The sequence below is a fragment of the Hibiscus syriacus genome, unplaced genomic scaffold, assembly GCF_006381635.1.
Source record: "Hibiscus syriacus cultivar Baekdansim isolate YM2019G1 unplaced genomic scaffold, ASM638163v2 tig00110198_pilon, whole genome shotgun sequence".
NCBI lineage: Eukaryota > Viridiplantae > Streptophyta > Magnoliopsida > Malvales > Malvaceae > Hibiscus > Hibiscus syriacus.
The window spans coordinates 2,002,118-2,021,374 of NW_024062623.1; the positions used below are offsets into that span (position 1 = coordinate 2,002,118).

Consider the following 19,257-nt stretch of genomic DNA (forward strand, 5'->3'; position numbering starts at 1 on the left):
AGTACCTGAATATTTTTGATCCGTTTTAATATTTAAATTTTATTTTTCTAAAAATATATATTTAGTTTTGTTTTATTTATACCTCGCTATTAAAAACTTAACAGGGCTGATGTGGCATAGTTTCTGTAGACGGACGAAAAATATGAACAGTGGACCACGAGAGAATGATGAGTCGACCAACATAATTAATTTAGGTCCATCAAACGATGGGCCATGGAGATCAGAGGATTAAGAAATCAAATAAGCATCATCGATTTTGGGAGATTAAATCGTTTTTAGATGAAACGGAAATCAAAAATCGCGTTTAGAGGTCAAAAAATTGCAGATTGGAAAGTTTGTGCTTAAATCTTAATCGGCCGAAATACAGCAGGTGATATACACAAAACAACTTAGATATACCCACTTTCAATGCATCACAAATGGTTTCTCCATTTTATATGCGTTTGAGTCCAGGGATTATGGGAATAACAGTCACAAAAGACCCGAGATACCTCATTTGCATCCCAACAACCTTGCTGCTTCATTGCCTTATTCGCAACAGACGGTCGGTTCTCGTCCCAATGCTCAACTAGGGGAACCAGGTCATTCAAGGTCTTTATCTCAACTTGCATTCTTTTCCCTTGATGATTGCCCCGTGGTGACCCCTTTATCATGATTCTTCTATCTCGTCTCTCTCTGATCTTGCTTCTAATGATGTTTCTATGGAAGAAAAGGTTGTCAACTCTAATGTTAGGTCCCCACTTCCTTCACTTGTTGCCAGAGGAAGTAATGAGTTTCGCGTCAGCGATAATTCAAGCCTACCTCCGCGTAAAGGACATAGACGGTCTAGTAGCGATGTTCCATTAGCAGCGATGTTGGATAGGTCAGTTTCAGGGATTGAGGGTTCTTTTGGGGCAGTGGAATCAATTCAGTCGGTGAAACGAGAATTAGAATGGAAAAAGGATTGTGGTGTCGGTGATAATGTATACGTGACGGGTGAGAAGAGATCCGAGGGGGATGTTGCGGGTGACTTGTTTAATGTGTACATGAATTTGGAAAATCTATAGACATGGAACTCTTCCGGTACTGAGGTTAAGGATTTGGATAGCAAGGCTAATGGAACAAAGACATATGACGATGAAAGTAGTGACAATGAGGTTGATAGTAGAGTAAATAAACATCCAATCAGTGTACATGGGATGAGTGTGGTTTCAAATGAGAAGAGGGGAGGAGTCAACAAGAGGATGGCTGCTGGAGATATTACTCCTACTGTTCGGCATTACATAAGTGTTTCAATGGACGATTACATTGGAAGTATGCAATTTGATGAGGATGATTCCTCTTTTGACAAATCATGGCAATCATCACTCCTGGTAGTTCGATTTATGCAAATTAAAGTAAATTTATCTTTAAGATTAGAAGTAGTGAATTCAATGAATTTAATCTTAAAAGATTAAGGAAAATAAGAATCTTGTTGAGACGACATTTGTAGATCCAAAATATGTCAAAAAGGTTTTATACGCTGTTTTTTCTCCTTCTTGCATTTCTAGTATGTTTTGTTTTTGTTGTTGCATATAATTGGGCATGGTTGATGTTCTGATTTATCATGATATAATTTTGACTAATCATCAGTTCCTTACGTTCCAAACAAAAAAATTCAATACATTATCAAAATTCCTAATCATACAATTTGTTTTTTTTTACTTGAAGTGATGGATTCAACCTATTGAATAACCAAAAGAGAAAAGTGATACTTTTATTCTCTAAATGATATCATAGGTCCATTTAATGGAAGAGGCTGAAAAGAAAGAATAACATAAGGTAAATTAAGTGGGAAAAGAAGGAAACTAAGTAAACTTGTAACGTAGGGAACAATCTATGGGAATCAAACAATTGATTTTGTGTGTCAAGTCACTTAGTTAACGCGACACATCAGTATTCTGTCATCTTAGTTAACAACTAATTATGTATAATTTTTTATTAAAATTTTATAATATTATAATTAAATTATTAATTTTAAAATATCAATAAAAATAAAATTTACTCAAATATAAGTGATTGTGTATATAATTACTCTAATAATTATTTATATTTTTTAAAGAATAATTATATCCATTATAAGTTCGAATTTTACGTGTTACGAGCTAAATCGTTAGTCCAAAATCATCGTGTGTGATGAAAAATAGGAAAGAAATGAAGCAATGGTCAGAATATGGTCTTGTGAATCCAAAAATCCAGTCTGTTTTTAAACGCACTTGCATTTAGTGCGCGTGTACATACACCACGAGCAATCTCAACACCCCTCCACTTCGACGCGTCAATAGATTGCGCGCGTCATCCCTTTTACAAACAGAAGCCCAGAAAGAAAGAAAAATACACATATTTAAAAAAGAAGATTTCGGGAAATAAATCAGACAGAAAAACGGCAAGCCATGAGAAACCGTTCTAGGGTTACCGTGGATTTCTCCCTCTCGAAACATTAGGTAATCGGAAATACATATGTGAGGTTTTTGAATCGATTGCCTTTTTCTTTCTTTCTTACACTTGTGGTTTTCAAAACGGGTATGCTGATTTAACGGCTGAGGCTCTTTTCTTCTTTCTTTGGGAGTTTGGGTTTTAATGACCCAACCCTAACTGGAGAATCGGGGCCGGAAAATGATCGTTTTAGGGTCGCTCTCTCTTTGGATAGTATATTGTATTTTTTGCGATCTGTAAATATGCGAGGATGCACAAGACAAAAAGGGTTACTTGGGCATCAGACGTTAATCTTTGTCAGGTAAAATTGCAATTTTTCTTTGGAAGTTCTCTAGTTTTGAGGTCCATTTCAGGTTAAATAGAGAAGTGGAACGGAGTGTACAAAATTTTAAGTTGAAGTGAACCAGAATTTTGGAGAATGAAGCTGTGTGAACCCTTTTGTTTGTTTTGTTTCTGGTGTGATTTTTTCAATAACTTTTATCCATTGCTCCCTCTCTCTCTCTTGAATTGCATTTGAACCTTTTTGGTGGTCAATTTTAGTTCCTTTTTTGTGTTCTGGAAATGCATGATTTCGAATGAGTTTTCATTTTGGTGTTGCCATTGTTGTATTATGTCTAATTCGCACCTTTATGTTTTATGAGAACAAAGCAGTTAATATAGTTCGGATTTGTCATGCTAGTTAGACACAGGAACGAGGGACTGAAATGGTGAAAGACTTTCATTGTCACATATTAAAAAAGGCCAGTAATGCTAAAAATGCCATTGATTAGCTTCCCTAGCATGTCAATTCATAAAATGTTCATCTTTGCAGAGCTCGATAACATAACCAGAATACAACTGTAAAATCTCCATGGAACTGGATTAGGTTGCATGTTAAGTTAATGAATTCTTCTATATTGCTTTACTTCTGAAGTCTCGACTTATATCAGTGCTTGTAGTTATAAGAAAAGCCTCCCATATGTTTTTTTTACATGTAGGATGGTTAACTGTTTTTCACAGTGTCTGAAGTAATTGACTTTTTCCCAGAGTCCTAAACTATTTGAAAGTACCATTAGTTTCACGTGGAGAGTTCTAGTTTTAGAATCTCTATTCTTAGGTGCATGATGTTCTTATAAATTGAAAGGGCATGTAGTCTAAACTAATTAGAATTGATTTTTTTACTGTTGTTTGATGTGAGATTTCAGAAATGCTGTCTGCCAAAGGTTTTGAGACCAAAAAAGGGCAATCTATGCTGTTAAGGTAGTATAGAGTAGGTCCAACTGTCTCTCTAACGAGTCAAGTTATGAGAGTGAAGAAAGCAGTTTTGCTCAATATTTCGGATGATAAACTTATCTGTTGATTGGTAATCTTCATCTAAATCTACTAGGCTGATTAGATGTATGGTTTCATAGTATCTCATTCGTGACAAAATGCATTGTTGCTGCCATCTTAGTCATCTAATTGTCTAGTGGCAAATACTTCTCTGTCTACTAAGTTTATAGGCTGCTTATAGAATTGGCCCTAGCATTTCCAACTATAGGAATTTACTAAACTAGAGTAGTAGATAATACTAGATTTTATTCTGCTTCCAATTGTACAGTATAGGTGAAGTTTTCGAAGGTAAGCAATTGAAATTCACTGTGAGATTTATTAATCTCAGACGATGCTTAGTGAGAGTTCAAAGATTGTAGCTATCAGTGAGAAATGACGAAATCGCTGCCACATATCAGCATCATAGATGCTGTAGTTAATTCTGCTTGCATTTTGATTTATTTTTGCAAAAAAGTTTTTGTATATATAAATATTATTAAAAACCATCTCTGTTTATGCAACCTCTCTTCAGTTTAGTTGCCAGAGGGTGTTTGTACAATAAAATGATGTTTGAACATTTGACAATCCTATCTTATCGGAGATGACGAGCAGAATATATAAATGCTTCTCTAACAGATAAGACTGTTTCTGTCGGAGGATTCACCGTCACAAGTTGGGCGGGTGGTCAAGATCACCTCCAAGCAAAAAACCTCTTTGGTATCACATTCAAATGGGCAGCCTGGATTTGAAGGAGCTCATTCTACAAATCATCTGCAGATTAACTTGTTGGAAATTCCTGTCATTAAATGGAGATGTCCTCTCGGAGTAACTGTTCTAAATCTTAATCTGCATTTTAGGTTGATTTTTTATTATTGCTCCCATACATTTACTTAAAAGCTTAATCTGCATTTCACAGTTTGTTTGGACTTGAATTGGCAAGTGGTTGCTGGAGAGGAAAGTAAAGAGGTGGAGATTCAAAATCAGAGAGAAGTGAGAGTGCTTGAAGCTGTTTATCCACGCCCATCTGCAATTCCTACAAAGTTTGATACTTTTCTTTTTTCTCTTTTTGACGGGTTGTTGGGTGGGTTTTTCTATAACCTACTTCTCTTGGTTTTACTTTTCCATGAGACTAAATTTTCTCCTTGTGCAGCCCTTCTGTTTCAGCAGACATAGGAAATTGCTACTATGACGATCAGCTAACTCCTCAAATACCCGTCACTCCTATCGAAGATGAGGATGCAGCAATTGAAACTCTCCTTAACTCACAGCCCCAGATGTTGCCTCCTGGTATTTTACATAATCTTCATTGCAGTATGCCGAGTGTTTCAAGTGCTTCGGCTGAAAAACCAGATGCTGGAATGGTTGTTAATGTTGAACCTGGTGTAGCAGCAGCTGCCTTTGCAGTGATTAACCAAAGCAATGAACCCGGGAACATGATTGATCCTGACTTGCTCGTTAAAATTCTCAGCAACCCAAGATTGATTGAGAAATTAGTTACTGATCATGGAGCAGCTTCAGGTGCTCAAAGCTTAACTGAAATGCCATCCCCTTTGGTACCTTCTCTTGACCCACCCCACCTGTAAATCACTCCAACCCATCACTCCACCCATTTCCTGCCCACATCAATAGAACAGAAAATGGTATTGCCCCTTATCAGCTACATCTGGCGGAGCATTTTATCCTCAGTCAAACGGGTTGGAGTTGGACCTTTAAATAAACAAAGCCCCATTCCCAGTGTCCATCCAGTTACAGCTTCACCTGCTGCTGGACTCCCCAGAAGAAGGATGTAAACTATTACAAAAACTTGATTCTGCAGCATGAGGAGAAAGACAAGAACCGGCCAAGTTCACAGCCGTACAATCAGCACGTAAGACTGAACCAAGACTAATAGACAATACCAACCGAGAGATTCAGGCCAAAGATAATGAGCCTTGCATGTACTTTAACACGCCAGGGGATGCAGGAACGGAGCCAATTGCGCATACCACATGATTCGTCAGCCCTCCAGAACAGTGGCAATATGTCCCAGAGGCACCGAATGCAAAGAGAATGAAAATGGATGGAGAAATAAGCAGTTAGAAATGGTAGAGCACGAACGCCTTTTTCACATGCAAAAAGCATACTGCAGCTCTACATTTATTCCTTCACTTGCTTTTTATTTTTAGCATATATTCGCTAGCTTCTTTTTGCAAATATTATAATTCTACTACTCACTTTTTGTTTGTTCTTCCTTTGCATCAAGCATTAAGATATTCATACTTAAACGTGTGTATCTTTGCTTTGGATCGAGTGAAAACGTTACATAAATGCATATTACGGTACAACATGGATCCTGACTCGTGATTTACGAATTTAGAAAATTATATTATAAATTTAAATGTGTGAATAGTTCATTAACAGTTAAAACTTTGACCCTTGCCTGAGGCTGACCAAAGGAATTAAGAAATTGAAAATCGTGGTTTATGGTTTATATCTTTGTAATTATTTTTAAATATATTTATGATTTTGTCATGGTCCCTTCAATCGCTTAAACTAAAACAAGAAGGCCAGAAAGAACCCAAAGACTAACTATATATGAATCGAATACAGTAGAGCTTACCCCATTTCCCTTGGAACTGGGTTAGTGCTTTGAAAAAGCAGAGCTAGCATAACAATCCAGCTCTGGAATCTCTACTAAGAAAGACGAAAGGAGAAGATGTTGAATTTCTCTCGAAAGTAAAGATCGAGTTCAATGCACTGACCCCACGCATAGCTTCATGCATGGAGTTCTTAGCCCAGTGCAACGCCCGCCAAGCCAAAGAGTCGAACCCTCCTGCCACTCCAGGTCAAGCGCCGTACGGACGATCACCCTCCCCAAATCACAGTTACTTTCGTCAACGGAGTGAGGAAGTTTTCGATGCCAACATCGACTCCTGCTCAAACCGTACGGAACATGATCCTCGAAAAAGGCAGTTCCTTGAGACCGAGCAAATGTTCCGTGATGCAGGCGAGAAGTGGCCCGTTATTATACCCGAGGAGGAGCTTCACCAATCGTTTCCTGGATCCAAGGTCTGGGCATTTTCTCTTCTGGTTGCTTCATTTGTTGGTAGAGGCATTTTGTCGAATAACTGGTATGTCTTGGTAGGATATATGGAATTATCACGTAACGAGGTTGAGTTTGATCATCATCTGCTCTATAACATCGTGTTTGCTTAAATGACAAGCTTAAGCATATCAACCCTGTTTGATTAATAGTTTTTTCCTAGCATTTGTCTTTTGTTTATATTTTCTAACAAAAACGGTTGCTAAAATGCTGTTATTTTGTTAATCTCTCCAAATACATATACTACCGTTTTATATATACGTTTTTGTTTGTTTTTTTTTTTTTTTTTTCAGCCAGGAAAGCAGAAGAGAAGAAACAGTAACTCAACTCTGTCTTGACCTCAGCCCATCTTACTGGATGTCACTTTGGAAGAAATAATGTGCCATTTTTTTTTTTTTTGATAGGAATAAGTCCCTGTTAAAAGCCCCTCTTCTTAATTTAAAGACCTTGAAGAAAGGTCGTTAATCATAGGAAGGAGTTAATCATAGGAAGGAGGAAAAGAGTGCCTTAGAACTTTTATTAATATTGAAAGTTACATAAAAGTTAAAAATAACACTAAATTGCTTGACATAAGACTTTAACACTCCTCCCAACATAAAAACCTACATACTTAGTCAAGAAAACCACAAATAGACCCTTACAATCAATCTATCCCTTTCTTTGCTAAGCTATCTGCCTCTCCGTTACACTCCCTTGGAATTCAATTCACTGGTTGGAGGAAATTAAAATTTGACCATACTATCCTCATCAATCTTTTGGTAACTTATTCATATATTGAATAAAAATATTTTTTTATTATTTCGGGTCGGGTTTCTAATTCATATATTCAGGTCGGGTCGGGTGAAACTTTATTTTGGTCAGGTCGGGTCGATTTTTTTAAGTGTGATATTCGAGTCAGGTCGAGTTCGGGTTTAGGGTGAAAAATACCCGATCCGAAAATATATATAATTTTACCTTATATATTTAGGAATAATTATAATAATATCCCTCTATATAATTTTTTTTCAATTAAGTCACTGTTTTTATTGAATAAAAATATTTTTTTATTATTTCGGTCGGTTGAATTTCTAATTCATATTTCGGTCGTCGGGTGAAACTTTATTTTGGTCGGGTCGGATGAAACATTATTTTGTGGTCGGGTCATTTTTTTAAGTGTAATTCCGGTCGGGTTTAGGTGAAAAATACCCGATCCGACCCAAAAAATATATATTTACCTTATATTTAGTAATATTACAATAAACCTCTATATATATATATATATTTCCAATTAGTCATTGTTTTTATTGAATAAAAATAATTTTTTATTATTTCGGTCGGGTTCTATTCATATATTCAGGTTGGTAGGGTGAAATTTTATTTGGTCGGGTCAGGTCTCGTATGGAGGTTCCCTTGTTCTCGGTCGGGTGGACCAAAAACCCGACCCAATCCGACCTATGTCCATCTCTAATTGGGATGATTTTAACTTATGATGTTTATTAGCATGATTTTTATAATTTATTGAAATAAATAATCAATCAATAAATTAAAATTTAATTTTTTTTAAATTTTTATAATTTATTGCTACATATAATTTATAACTAAAATTAAGAAAAAAAAAACAAGAAGGGCAATTATGTCATTTTACATTATTGAAATCAAATTCATCTGATATGTCTGTGAACCAAACAAAATATGAAATTGAATTCCAATTCAATTTCTTGTCAACCAAACAGAATATGAAATTGGATTCCAATTTCTGACAGATTCTAATTCCCTCAGAAACATTCCAGCGAATCAAACGTCACTTAACAATATTAGATTAAATTATATAGTATTAAACAAATATGTGAATTAATTTTTATTTAAATAGGGGTCAATTTAGGAATAAATGACATGTTTCAGGACTAAACGTAGAATGAATAAAATGTTAGACATTTAAAATGTAATTATCCAATTTATTATAGTTATAAAAAACCTCACCTAATCATTTTTTAAAAGTCTAAAATCGTGCACAGTTAAATCCAAAATTATGGGTGGTTTTAGTAGAACGTGCGGTGTGCTGGATTACTTAGATTAAAATTATTTTTGGATAAGACGTCATTGATAAGATAATATTATCTGACAACAAATATTAAATTTATCCAATTTAAGTCTACGTGGTCGAAATAAGTCATTCTTAGAATAGATACATATTATTTTTTAGTTTAATAAAACTTAAAATATGTATTATTCTCAACAATTGTTCAAATTATAATAATATTAATGAATCTTAATTTACCAATTATTATTTTAGCATACAAGAAATATGTTTTAAACGTGTTTAAATGTACAATATGTGTAGAAAGTACTTATCAAATGATTAAAAAGAGAGTTGTTTTTTTTTAAATATTTTACATTCGAACATTTATATTTATTTGTAAAATATATATAATTATTAATGATTAAATTTTATTTTAAATAAATATTAATTTATAATCAGAATAACAACCCCAATATTTTGTAATGTATTTAAAATGTAATGCCTAAATATATATTTCTGATATGGATGTCATGGTTTTTAGGCCCAAAGTAAAGCTGTTCAAACTTCAAATACCGGTGAGTTGTAATTATGGCTGTCAGTTAGGGTTTTTCATGTTCAGGGTTTTCTCTGTGCCTCCTTTGAAGAAAATCCAGACGAAATCCTCATTTTCAGTTTTGGGCATTGATTGCAGTTTGAAATGGAAGGAGTAAGCGTAGCAGATGCTAATTTGGTGGTCTACTTACACCCTCACAAGTGTAGGAATGTTTCCCAGGCGATCCTCCGTGACCTTGGCTCTTGGCTCTTCAAGTTCGTTCTTTTATTACTTGAATGCCTTAATGTTTCTTTATTGTTTTCCCATTTACCAAAAGCCGTCAATTTGTGTTGATATTGCTTGCGATTTAATTAAACTACACCCTTAGTTTGACTAATGTAGAACTCAGTTTTCTATTCTAGCGGAAATTTAACTTCTTAGGATGAAGCGTATGATTTATAACATCTTATGGGATCTAAATCCAAATGATACTGGGGTCCTTATAAACAAATGGAGAAGCTTATTACTGTTAATTATAAGCTTGTAGACAGGGGAAATTTAACTGCTATTAACAGTAATAAACTTTTCCATAGTTACATTGGTTATGTCATAATGAACTTCACTTGCAATGGTGTTGATGATGACGGTGATGATAATAGTAAATTAGTAATTAAATGATATTTTAATATTTTCTTCCTTGTCCCGTTACAAAGTGTTTCTGCCTTTTTCTTGTAGTTCAATGAAATATTTGATGGTGTTTTATTGGCTTATGATGTTCATATTCCTGATAAGAAGGCAAAAATTCTTTCCGGTGTTCATCCATACTTTGATCTTAAACTTAAAGCAAATCTCCTACTATTTTCACCAAAGCCAGATATGATCATAGGTAATTTATCATGATATTTCAAGTTATTTATTTACTTTTTCTGGTAGCGGATATCACACTGCTTGTATGCATTAATGAATCTGCAGGGTCTATGGTACTGTCTAAACTTATTTTCTTTTCCATGTTCAGAGGGGAAGGTAGTGAAGCTTTGTCAAGAATCTATTCATGCCATTGTTCTTGGTTTTTCATCTGCTATCATAACAGCCGAAAACATGGGTGGAGAATTTAAAATAGAAATGTAACACTTCTCTACCTTGTTCTTTTTCTTTTTTGGGGTTGCATGTTTATATGGCAAGATACTTCGTTTATTACTCTAATAACTTTAGTTTCTTATTGTATCATAGAAAGACGAGGATGAACTATTTGTCAAATCTCACAAGTGGCATGTCATAAAGGTTGGAACCATGATCCGTTTTTATTCAAGAGGTGACAATTTCCTTTCAAAAGAAAACTATCCCTTTTAATTTTAAGAATGGCGTATGTTTTTTCATAGTTGTACTGTTTGGTGACCATCAATGTTTTATTGTAAGCTGGAGATAAATAGTATTCTTTATAGTTACTTGGCTTATTTTATTCTACTATCTAGATTGTAGTAGTAGCTTATTTGTTCTGTTCATTGATCAAATATCTATGTTTGTAATTAAGGCCAAGTCTAAATAATAGGTAATTTAGATTTTCAGTACGTGTATTGATATCTTGCCTCCTTGCTTTGTGATTTCATCTGTCACTCTTTCATTTTATTTCATTACAAGCCATTGGATCTTATAATCTTATTTATTCTTTATGTCTCGGTTCTACTTGCTTTTCTAATCAATAACGTTTCATTGTAGTTCATCAAGTCAAGTTGATATTTACTGGAGATTTACAACACATTGATCACGTGATTTTTTATGCTGATTCTTTGCAGTTTCGACGAGGAAATACTTGAATCACTGGATCTCTGATGCCAGCTCACACGGAAGCATATGTTGGTGGATAGAAATTTGGAGGAGATTTCTGATAGACTTTAAATAACTCGAGCGTTCTTTTATAGCAACCTTTCTGCAATCAACTTGCAAAGGTTTTAATGTAAATGTTGTAGAATTCTGTAGGAGTGCTATGAAGAGTAGAGATAGAGAATCGTTGGCGGACAAACTGTTGATGAGGGAGCAACAACTCCCTTGAGCTACAATAATCAGATTAAAAGGTCAAAAAACAAAGAATCGCAGAATGATAATGACGTTGCTGCCAATGTCTAATTGTATAAGGAGATATATTGCTCTCAGGTAACACATTAACCCATTCATGTGCTCACTATGAGTATTTGCTAATAATCTTTTATCACTGCTGAATATTCTTCTGCCTAGTAATTTTTACATTCATCTATTTTAAAAGTTGTGTCCACCCTGAAATATACATGTGTGTCCATCTTCAAAAACATTTCTGAATCTGTCACTGACGAAAGTGCCCGTAATTGACATGTTTTCCAATGCAGTAGTTAAGTCCATGTATTTTTGAAACTTTGGTTTGACTAAAAAGTTCACAATTTTTGTGCTACGGTGACGGGGAATGTTGTGGCTGAAGGTCCCATGTAGATGAAAGTGCATTGCTTCTGGATGATTACTTTGGTAAGAAGTGCTTTTCTGCTGAAGCTTGTTGGCATCTGAAATCTTCCTGGTTTGTCTTGCATGTTCTCCAAAATTGAAAATTGAAAATTCCCAAGATGAGACTAAGATTGCAGAGAAATGGTTGATTTTTGTTTATTAATGCTGTATTTTGATCGACATTTTTGTACGTTGTACTAATATAGACTTGGTCTTACCTATACATATGTCAACATTTATTATTCATGAAATGTAATATTATCTTTTTGAGAATAAGATTATTGTAACATTATTGTTTGGTTTATTAACAGAAATATAAAATTACTGTTCAGTTGGGAAATATAAAATTACTTGAAAGTAAATTTTATCAATTTATTAATAGCATGGAAATGCTAAATATCCCGTGGCAAGATAATTTCTACATGCACTTGTGCACTACTACAAATAAACACAGCTCTTCAAATGTCACATGTTGGCCTCTAGTCACTAAATAGTCACTGGAGAAGCTGCTTCTCTTCGTCTTCTCCGTCATCCTTCACCTCCTCAACAACATCGGCAGAATCGGACCCTTTCTTGCCGGCTTTCTTCTTGAAACATTTTGATTCTTTGGGTTGTTCTTGTCTGGATACACTAAGATGTTTCGTTAAAGAAGCGGCCTTAACGGGAGTCAAACAGTCATTCAACATGGCTGGTCTAATATATCACATCAATATTTTATTATTTCAGTCACGACCTTTAAAGGTGAGAGATCGATATTTTATAAATCGATAATGTTAATATTAAATCTTTTCTTTTTAAATATTAGTGAATAAAAGAGAAATTTATTCAAATATTAATGATCATTTATATAATCTATCGTATATTATATATTGATAGCTTCTGATTGAGGATCTCAGATATCATCAAACACAAAATCTATAATATATTCATATATTAGTAGTGCATCATATTAAAAATATTTGTATTATATTATATTATATTTTTCAGAATGAATAAAAAATATTATTTTAAAAAGTATTTATTAATATTCATTAAATAAATAATTAGAGGCGAGATTTGTATTCGTATTTATAGCCTCATGTTTGAATATAAAAATATTTTTAATTAATTTATTTAAAAATGATATAAAAAGATGCCGACCCAGACCATAAAGGGGTAGAATCGTCAGTTAATAAACATTGAGAACCCTAATTCGCTCATTAAATAGCCCTCCAAAACAAGCCGAAGGTATTCACGGCTGCTACGATTTCCGAACAAATGATTTATGCTATTTTATTGTTTCTCTATTAGCTTATCTTCTTTTCCTATGCGGTTTTGATATTTTATTGGTTAGAATAATAGTGGAAAGTGAAATGAAAATCAGATGATGAGATTGGATAAATTTTCTCACGACGGTCGTCTGAGATACCTCTAAGTGCGGTGTCTGTCTGATGCATTCATCCAATGTTCTCTGATGATTTTTTTATTCATTTCACTTACTTTTTTTATTCTCCCCTCTAAAACCTAGAGATTTCGCTGTTTTGTCATTTTTACATGCTTTATTTATTTATTATTATTGGGCACGATGATGAATTTTTTGAGTAATATAGAGATTGAGATCGGTAGATCTTTGAAATTCTAAATTTATAAAGTCCTTTTCATTCTGAGTGCTTTGTTCAAATTTTAATTTCAAGTTTCGGTAAACATCGACCTCTATTTTTAGTTGAATTTTTTTCTTTCTTTTTTTTACAAGATTTAAACAATTTTGTTATATTGATTATATTTATGAATATGTTTATGTGTATCACATCTTTTGGGTATGTAGCTGACCATGTTTCTTGAAAATTTGTGAAACAACAAATTATATTCTGGTTATAGGCTGAAGCAGTGCAGAGTACGAACATCATCTAAATTTGACCCATTGAGAGTTTAGGAGATATTACTTTCTATTCACCACATATTTATCGATAATCTATTGATAATGTAGAATCTTATTTTTGTTTATACTACTATGAATTTTTGTAGTAAGTAATTTTTTTTTGCATTACACGCAGTAGCATTGTAGTTAGTTCCTAAGGAGTTATGTCCCTATAGGCTTAGAACTGAAGGCATGAAGTAACATCCATTAGTATTGTGCTAAGAATAATGTCTTTCTAGGGAGTATCATACAAAAGCTATCCTCCCGAGTGCTTAAGCATCACTCACCAGATCTCCATGTCTGAATATTGATTTAGGCACAAATGGAATGAAACATAATCACAAGCTTAAAATTTAATTCATAATTGCAATAATATCCAAACATCCTCATCAATTGCAACAAAAAATGTATGATAACATATCATCCTCAATTAAACAACATAAAATCAAGAATTTGTGAGAGTTTAAAAGAAAGAAAAAGAGCAGTCTTGGTATCTCCAATCAGCCTCGATGAAGGAATACACATAATCGATCTGCCCTCGTGTAGCCTTCACAGCTCTCCCTTCTCCTGCAGAGGTGGCCTGAAGCTCAAGAATCCAATGATTGGTCCTCCCTTTTTGCACACAGGATCTCATCTCGTCCTACTCAATATGACGAATTTGTTATTACCACCTTGTTGACATGGACTATACGTATTTTGGCTGGCTTTGATTTCTTCTGTCGCAACATTGCTCTTTCTCCTTATTTCTTTCCTTTCTTCAACACTAATCTCTTACGGATGCTTCGACCTTTCAGCTTATCCTGTTATCACAGCTCAACCAATATATGCACAAAATTAGCCTGTTCAAGCAATTAAGCACACTTACTAAAAACCTAACCTATAATGCAAAAGTAACATAAATTATGCTTAAGAACGTACAACCTAAGAATAAGATGTGAATGATCTCTTTAAGAGCTTTATCACACCCCCAAACTGAACCCATTGTTTGTTCTTCAAGCACTGCAACTAAATGATCTTAACATACAATGCAAATGCAAATGCAATAATGCAATCCTACTGCTAGAGCAATACAATGACTCAAAATCCTGCTTATGCATTTCAATAATCATGCTCAAGTATATTTCTTCTTCTCAACAACCTCTTGACGCATCCAAAATAATTTCAAGCCATCTATATATTATTAGCAAGAATATGTATTTAGTTTTCATTCCAAAAATAAGAGTTCACAAGTGCATTAACACCCGGTTTCAAGAACTTACTCTCCACTATGTAGCTTCCTGCTTAGAGATGTCCCAGCTAGGACTAGTACCCTTAACAGTCAAGTCCTTCAAAATCCCATTGAACTTCTCACCGGGAATAAAATTGACGAATTCAAAGTTCTCATCAACAACCTCCAACAGCCTGTATTTAGCGATGATTGTTGCAGCAGTTAAAGGGATTAGGTTTCCTCGCATGAAGAAAAAGGTTTGTACATCAATCATTGTATGAGCATAGAGTTCCTTGACGAATGGGATAATAACATCACAGAGGTGAGAGCAAAAATGCTTACACTCGTACTTTAGTATTACAAGGTGTCGAATCCGTCAAGTGAAAGTTCCTAATATCTAATAAAATTAAATTTTAGTATAGAGAAATAAGATCGATCGACATGGACTTGAGAGGTTTAGTAAGTCATCTCCTTGTTTATATCATTTGGCTTAACTGCAAAAGTAAATAAAAAGTGGTTTTAGAAACAGTGTGAATGACAAAATGACAGTGATAAAGAAAATGGTGAAATAAATAATGAAAGAATTCAAATGTGGGATTTCTTAGCCTTAATTTAGATTGTTCATTAAAATTAATTTTCTCTTTTCGAAAGTACGCTAGTTACAGTCTTGTGTGTCTTGGTTCATGAAGATGTAATCGGGATTTATTTATATATATATATATATATATGCTGTAAGCATAGATTAGGGAAGTGATGCAACGAATGGGGAAGCTCGCCGGAAACTGACAAATAAATATATTGAATACTATTTATAACTATACAAATAGGTCAACAATCCGTTGTAGTCTAGTTGGTTAGGATACTCGGCTCTCACCCGAGAGACCCGGGTTCAAGTCCCGGCAACGGAATACACTAATTTTTATTTACTTCTCCATTTTGGTAAACACTAACATGAAAAGCCACAGATTGCCTTTATGGCTTCCCTGTATCAGTTGAAAACTTGAATTTTGTCCTTGTATTATCCTTGTCCTTTTTTGGCTTATATTTGCCTTGTCAAGAATACAACTTTGCTTCCATATACATCAAGATACCAAACAATTATGTCTTACACTAAAACAGCAAAAGTTGTTTTAAAGTTGTAGATCATGAAAATATTCTTTCTATTAATGGTAGCTGGACTACAGTTTGTGACAAAGCCAAAGGTGGTAGTATAGCATTAAATGCAAGTTATCCATTGTATAGAGACCTTGCAAGGGAACTTCCTGATAGTTACTTGAATTTGAGTTCCCCAACATTAAACGACTCATCATCCTCTATGATCTCATGCCAGTTTTATATCTATGGCATTGGTATTCACTTGATTGACAATCCACTGATCGATGATTTCGACACGATCGTCGAACCACAACTGATCAATCCCCAAGGATAATTCAGAAAACCCATCCTGCAACTCTACTTTGTATCATTGATTACAAAAATGTTTATGTTGAAACTGTTCGTGGTGCAATTGTGTAGGGACGTAGGGCTCTTGAAGAGGAGGCTCGAAGACATGTACGTGACGTAGGTGGTTGAAGATGAAGGGAATAGGGTTGATCAAGTGTTCTTCCATGATCTGGACGGATACATGGTTTAGCTCTGCAACCATGAGAACATCTCGATCCTTCCACTCTCGTCTTGCTCATTCGAGAGCCGAGGCTCAGCAGTTTCAACTATTGTGGATTCATGGAAAATGCCATGATGGAGAGCTTGAGCATGATGTTGGATATTTCATTCTGACATGGAAAAAGAAAACACACACAGAATGTGAACAATTCCTCTTTCTTTTGTGCCATTGTTTGCTGCAATTGTTTTTACAGGTCTTATAATGGTCTGGTGTATCATGAAGAAGTTGTAATATGAATTTATATATAAACGTATACGCTGTAGGCATAGATAAGGTTCCTGAGTTGTGAAGAGTAATTTTTACAGCTTTTGTTGCTTCTACATTCTCAAAGAATCATGTGAATTTATATATGAAAGAGTGTGTTTTGCTTCAAAAAGACCTAGTAAACATAGCCCTTAAAAACATTTTCTTTTCTTCCAATCTATAACTTTGACCAGTTATTAATCACAAAAAAAAAAAAAAAAAGCCTAGTTCCAATGCCTGAGTAGGAACTATAATATAACATGATCGATAAGCCACTACCAGAAAAATTGTGTTATCTATTACCTCAAAATACATTATACAACCAAACTCGAAGTTTTCTAGTTCATATTCCAGAAATATTACCTACCAAAATGGGGTAACCCGTTTTATTCCATTACCATTTAAAGGCTTAATGTAAGAATAAGTACCCAAATTATACTCTAAGTTAATTTTAGGTATCTAAGTAATTTTTCGTTAAAAATAAATGTCTAACGTTTTCTCTTTTACACTTTTAGGTGTCTCATGTTTTCTCCGTTACACTTTTAGGTGCCTACACAATAATAGATGCTAAAAAAAGGTTAAGGGACGCATGTCATTTTTAAAAAAGTTAAAATATTATTTTAAAATTTAGGAAAAAGTTCTACCCACCCGCCTGCGCAAAAATTTACCCCCTCCCCAATTGTTTTCAAAAACCCTTCCACCGTCTCCATAAATCCTTAAAGTTAACTTAAGGATAGAATGATAAATTTAGGATTAGAGTTATAGATTTAGGTATTAGGTTTAGGAATTTAAGTTTGGATTTATGGATTTAAGGGGGTTGAGAGGACAACAAAATAAATGGTCGATAATAGAGGTCCGATGACAGGTGAGTGATAGTTTGACGATGACGAAAGCTATCGGTGATGGATGACGACAACTAGTAATCGAGTTAAAATGAGAGATTTTAGGGTTGTAGATATTTTTGTAATTTTAGAAAGAAAAAAACATTTTTTAATTAATAATATTAATAAGTTTTTTAATAAAAAAATATAAACTTAATGGTTTTTTAACAGCCATTACTCTTAAACACATATTTTTAACGAATTTTTTATGCACTTAAAGTTAACTTAGAGTATAGTTTGAGCATTTATTTTGTATTAAGCCAAAATATAAATATGAAACGTGTTACTTAACATTTTTTTAAGGTCGTTACTGTGTAGGCACTTAAAAGTGTAACGTCGAAAATAATAAATACTTAAAAAAATAGAGACTAAATTCTTTTTTTATGGTATAATTTAAATTCTTATTTTTAAATTAAGACCCAATTAAATAATAATCAATCATTAATAACTTTGTAGAGAAAATCCCAATAAAATGCATATTCAAGAACCACATGAATAATTAGCGAAAAGATATAAGATTTAGAGTTTAAGGTTTAAGGTTTAGAGACGATTTGCATCAACACCCTTTCGAACCAGAACCTTAATCTGAAGCCTTACACCAACTCGGCCACCTCAAGCTCAACCTGATAATGGGTTTCTTCATTTTTAGTTTTATTAAACAAGAGTCGTTCGATCAATTTGGGCAAATATTATTAGGTTGTATTTCACTTGAAATTTAAGTCCCATTCCAAGTGGGGAGCTTGCTCTTCAATCCCAATTGCTGTTTTTTAATAGAGAATATAAATTGTATAAAAAAAACTCAATTCTCCGTTATTAATATTAACATAAAAATATATTTTTACTTAATATTATAATAAGAAATTAAACATTTGGAGGCTACAGATTTGGAATAAAAAGTTTAGGAGATGAATAGTTCATTAAATCTTAAAAAGGTAAGATACATAATTTGGATGGAAATATAGTTTTCCATTATTAATACGTGTCACGGTGTTAGATGTGCTGATAAAATATATTATATCTTTTAAGGTCAAGACTAGAGACGAAGTCAAGTCGGGTTCCACTAGTGGTAAGCTCGATTCAACTTGAAAATTCATCAGTTTAAAATTGTTAAGTTCGACTCGAATTTAAAATAAAAATAGAAACTCAACTCGATTTAAAAACTCACGAGCTTAAAATTTTCATTTTCAACTCGAAATAAAAAAAATTGGAGCTCTACTTGAGCTCGAAAAAACTTAAACTTGAAATATTCTTGGATTTAGCTCAATTGAAGCTTAAACTCGAGCTCAAACTTAAATCTTAAGCACATGAAAGACTTACATTGTATTTAAAAAAAATAACATATAAATGTTAACATTAATAAGAATTTAATTTAAAAAGTTAAAAAAAAATTAATATATTATTTTCTTGATTTTCTCGCGAGTTTTTCGAGTCATGTATTAAGTAGTTCGTTTTGGTTAATTAAAAATTCGAGTCAAGTCTATTTGATCCAAAAATTGATCGAACTTTGACCTGATCTAACTCGAATAGCTCGCGATCTGTC

The 19,257-nt window shown here is 33.7% G+C and overlaps 2 protein-coding genes, 2 non-coding genes and 1 pseudogene across 4 annotated transcripts; all 5 read left to right on the forward strand.

Annotated features, from left to right (window-relative positions):
- The first annotated feature begins 2,371 nt into the window (after window positions 1-2,371).
- On the forward strand, window positions 2,372-6,038 carry LOC120218639 (annotated as a pseudogene).
- Window positions 6,039-6,365: 327 nt separating this feature from the next.
- On the forward strand, window positions 6,366-7,213 carry LOC120218638. Its single transcript, XM_039215568.1, has 2 exons — window positions 6,366-6,792; window positions 7,120-7,213. Exons 1-2 carry the CDS (start codon window positions 6,505-6,507, stop codon window positions 7,162-7,164), a joined length of 333 nt encoding a protein of 110 aa, XP_039071499.1. The 5' UTR covers window positions 6,366-6,504; the 3' UTR covers window positions 7,165-7,213.
- A 2,224-nt stretch (window positions 7,214-9,437) lies between these two features.
- LOC120218637 lies at window positions 9,438-11,930 on the forward strand. The gene is made up of 5 exons (XM_039215567.1): window positions 9,438-9,633; window positions 10,093-10,243; window positions 10,373-10,481; window positions 10,588-10,669; window positions 11,151-11,930. The coding sequence occupies exons 1-4, from the start codon at window positions 9,523-9,525 to the stop codon at window positions 10,634-10,636; spliced, it is 420 nt and encodes a 139-aa protein (XP_039071498.1). The 5' UTR covers window positions 9,438-9,522; the 3' UTR covers window positions 10,637-10,669; window positions 11,151-11,930.
- A 1,252-nt stretch (window positions 11,931-13,182) lies between these two features.
- Window positions 13,183-13,285, forward strand: LOC120218662. Its single transcript, XR_005525256.1, has one exon. It is a non-coding gene; the product is annotated as a small nucleolar RNA Z161/Z228 (small nucleolar RNA).
- A 2,480-nt stretch (window positions 13,286-15,765) lies between these two features.
- Window positions 15,766-15,838, forward strand: TRNAE-CUC. Its single transcript has one exon. It is a non-coding gene; the product is annotated as a tRNA-Glu (tRNA).
- The last annotated feature ends 3,419 nt before the right edge of the window (window positions 15,839-19,257 follow it).

Excerpts from the sequence above, each read along its gene's own strand:
- LOC120218638 (XM_039215568.1), top strand. The coding sequence starts at position 6,505 with ATGGAGTTCTTAGCCCAGTGCAACGCCCGCCAAGCCAAAGAGTCGAAC. Across the intron at positions 6,793-7,119 it reads AATCGTTTCCTGGATCCAAG|CCAGGAAAGCAGAAGAGAAG; the intron begins GTCTGGGCATTT and ends TTTTTTTTTCAG.
- LOC120218637 (XM_039215567.1), top strand. The coding sequence starts at position 9,523 with ATGGAAGGAGTAAGCGTAGCAGATGCTAATTTGGTGGTCTACTTACAC. Across the intron at positions 10,244-10,372 it reads AAAGCCAGATATGATCATAG|AGGGGAAGGTAGTGAAGCTT; the intron begins GTAATTTATCAT and ends TTCCATGTTCAG. Across the intron at positions 10,482-10,587 it reads GGAGAATTTAAAATAGAAAT|AAAGACGAGGATGAACTATT; the intron begins GTAACACTTCTC and ends ATTGTATCATAG.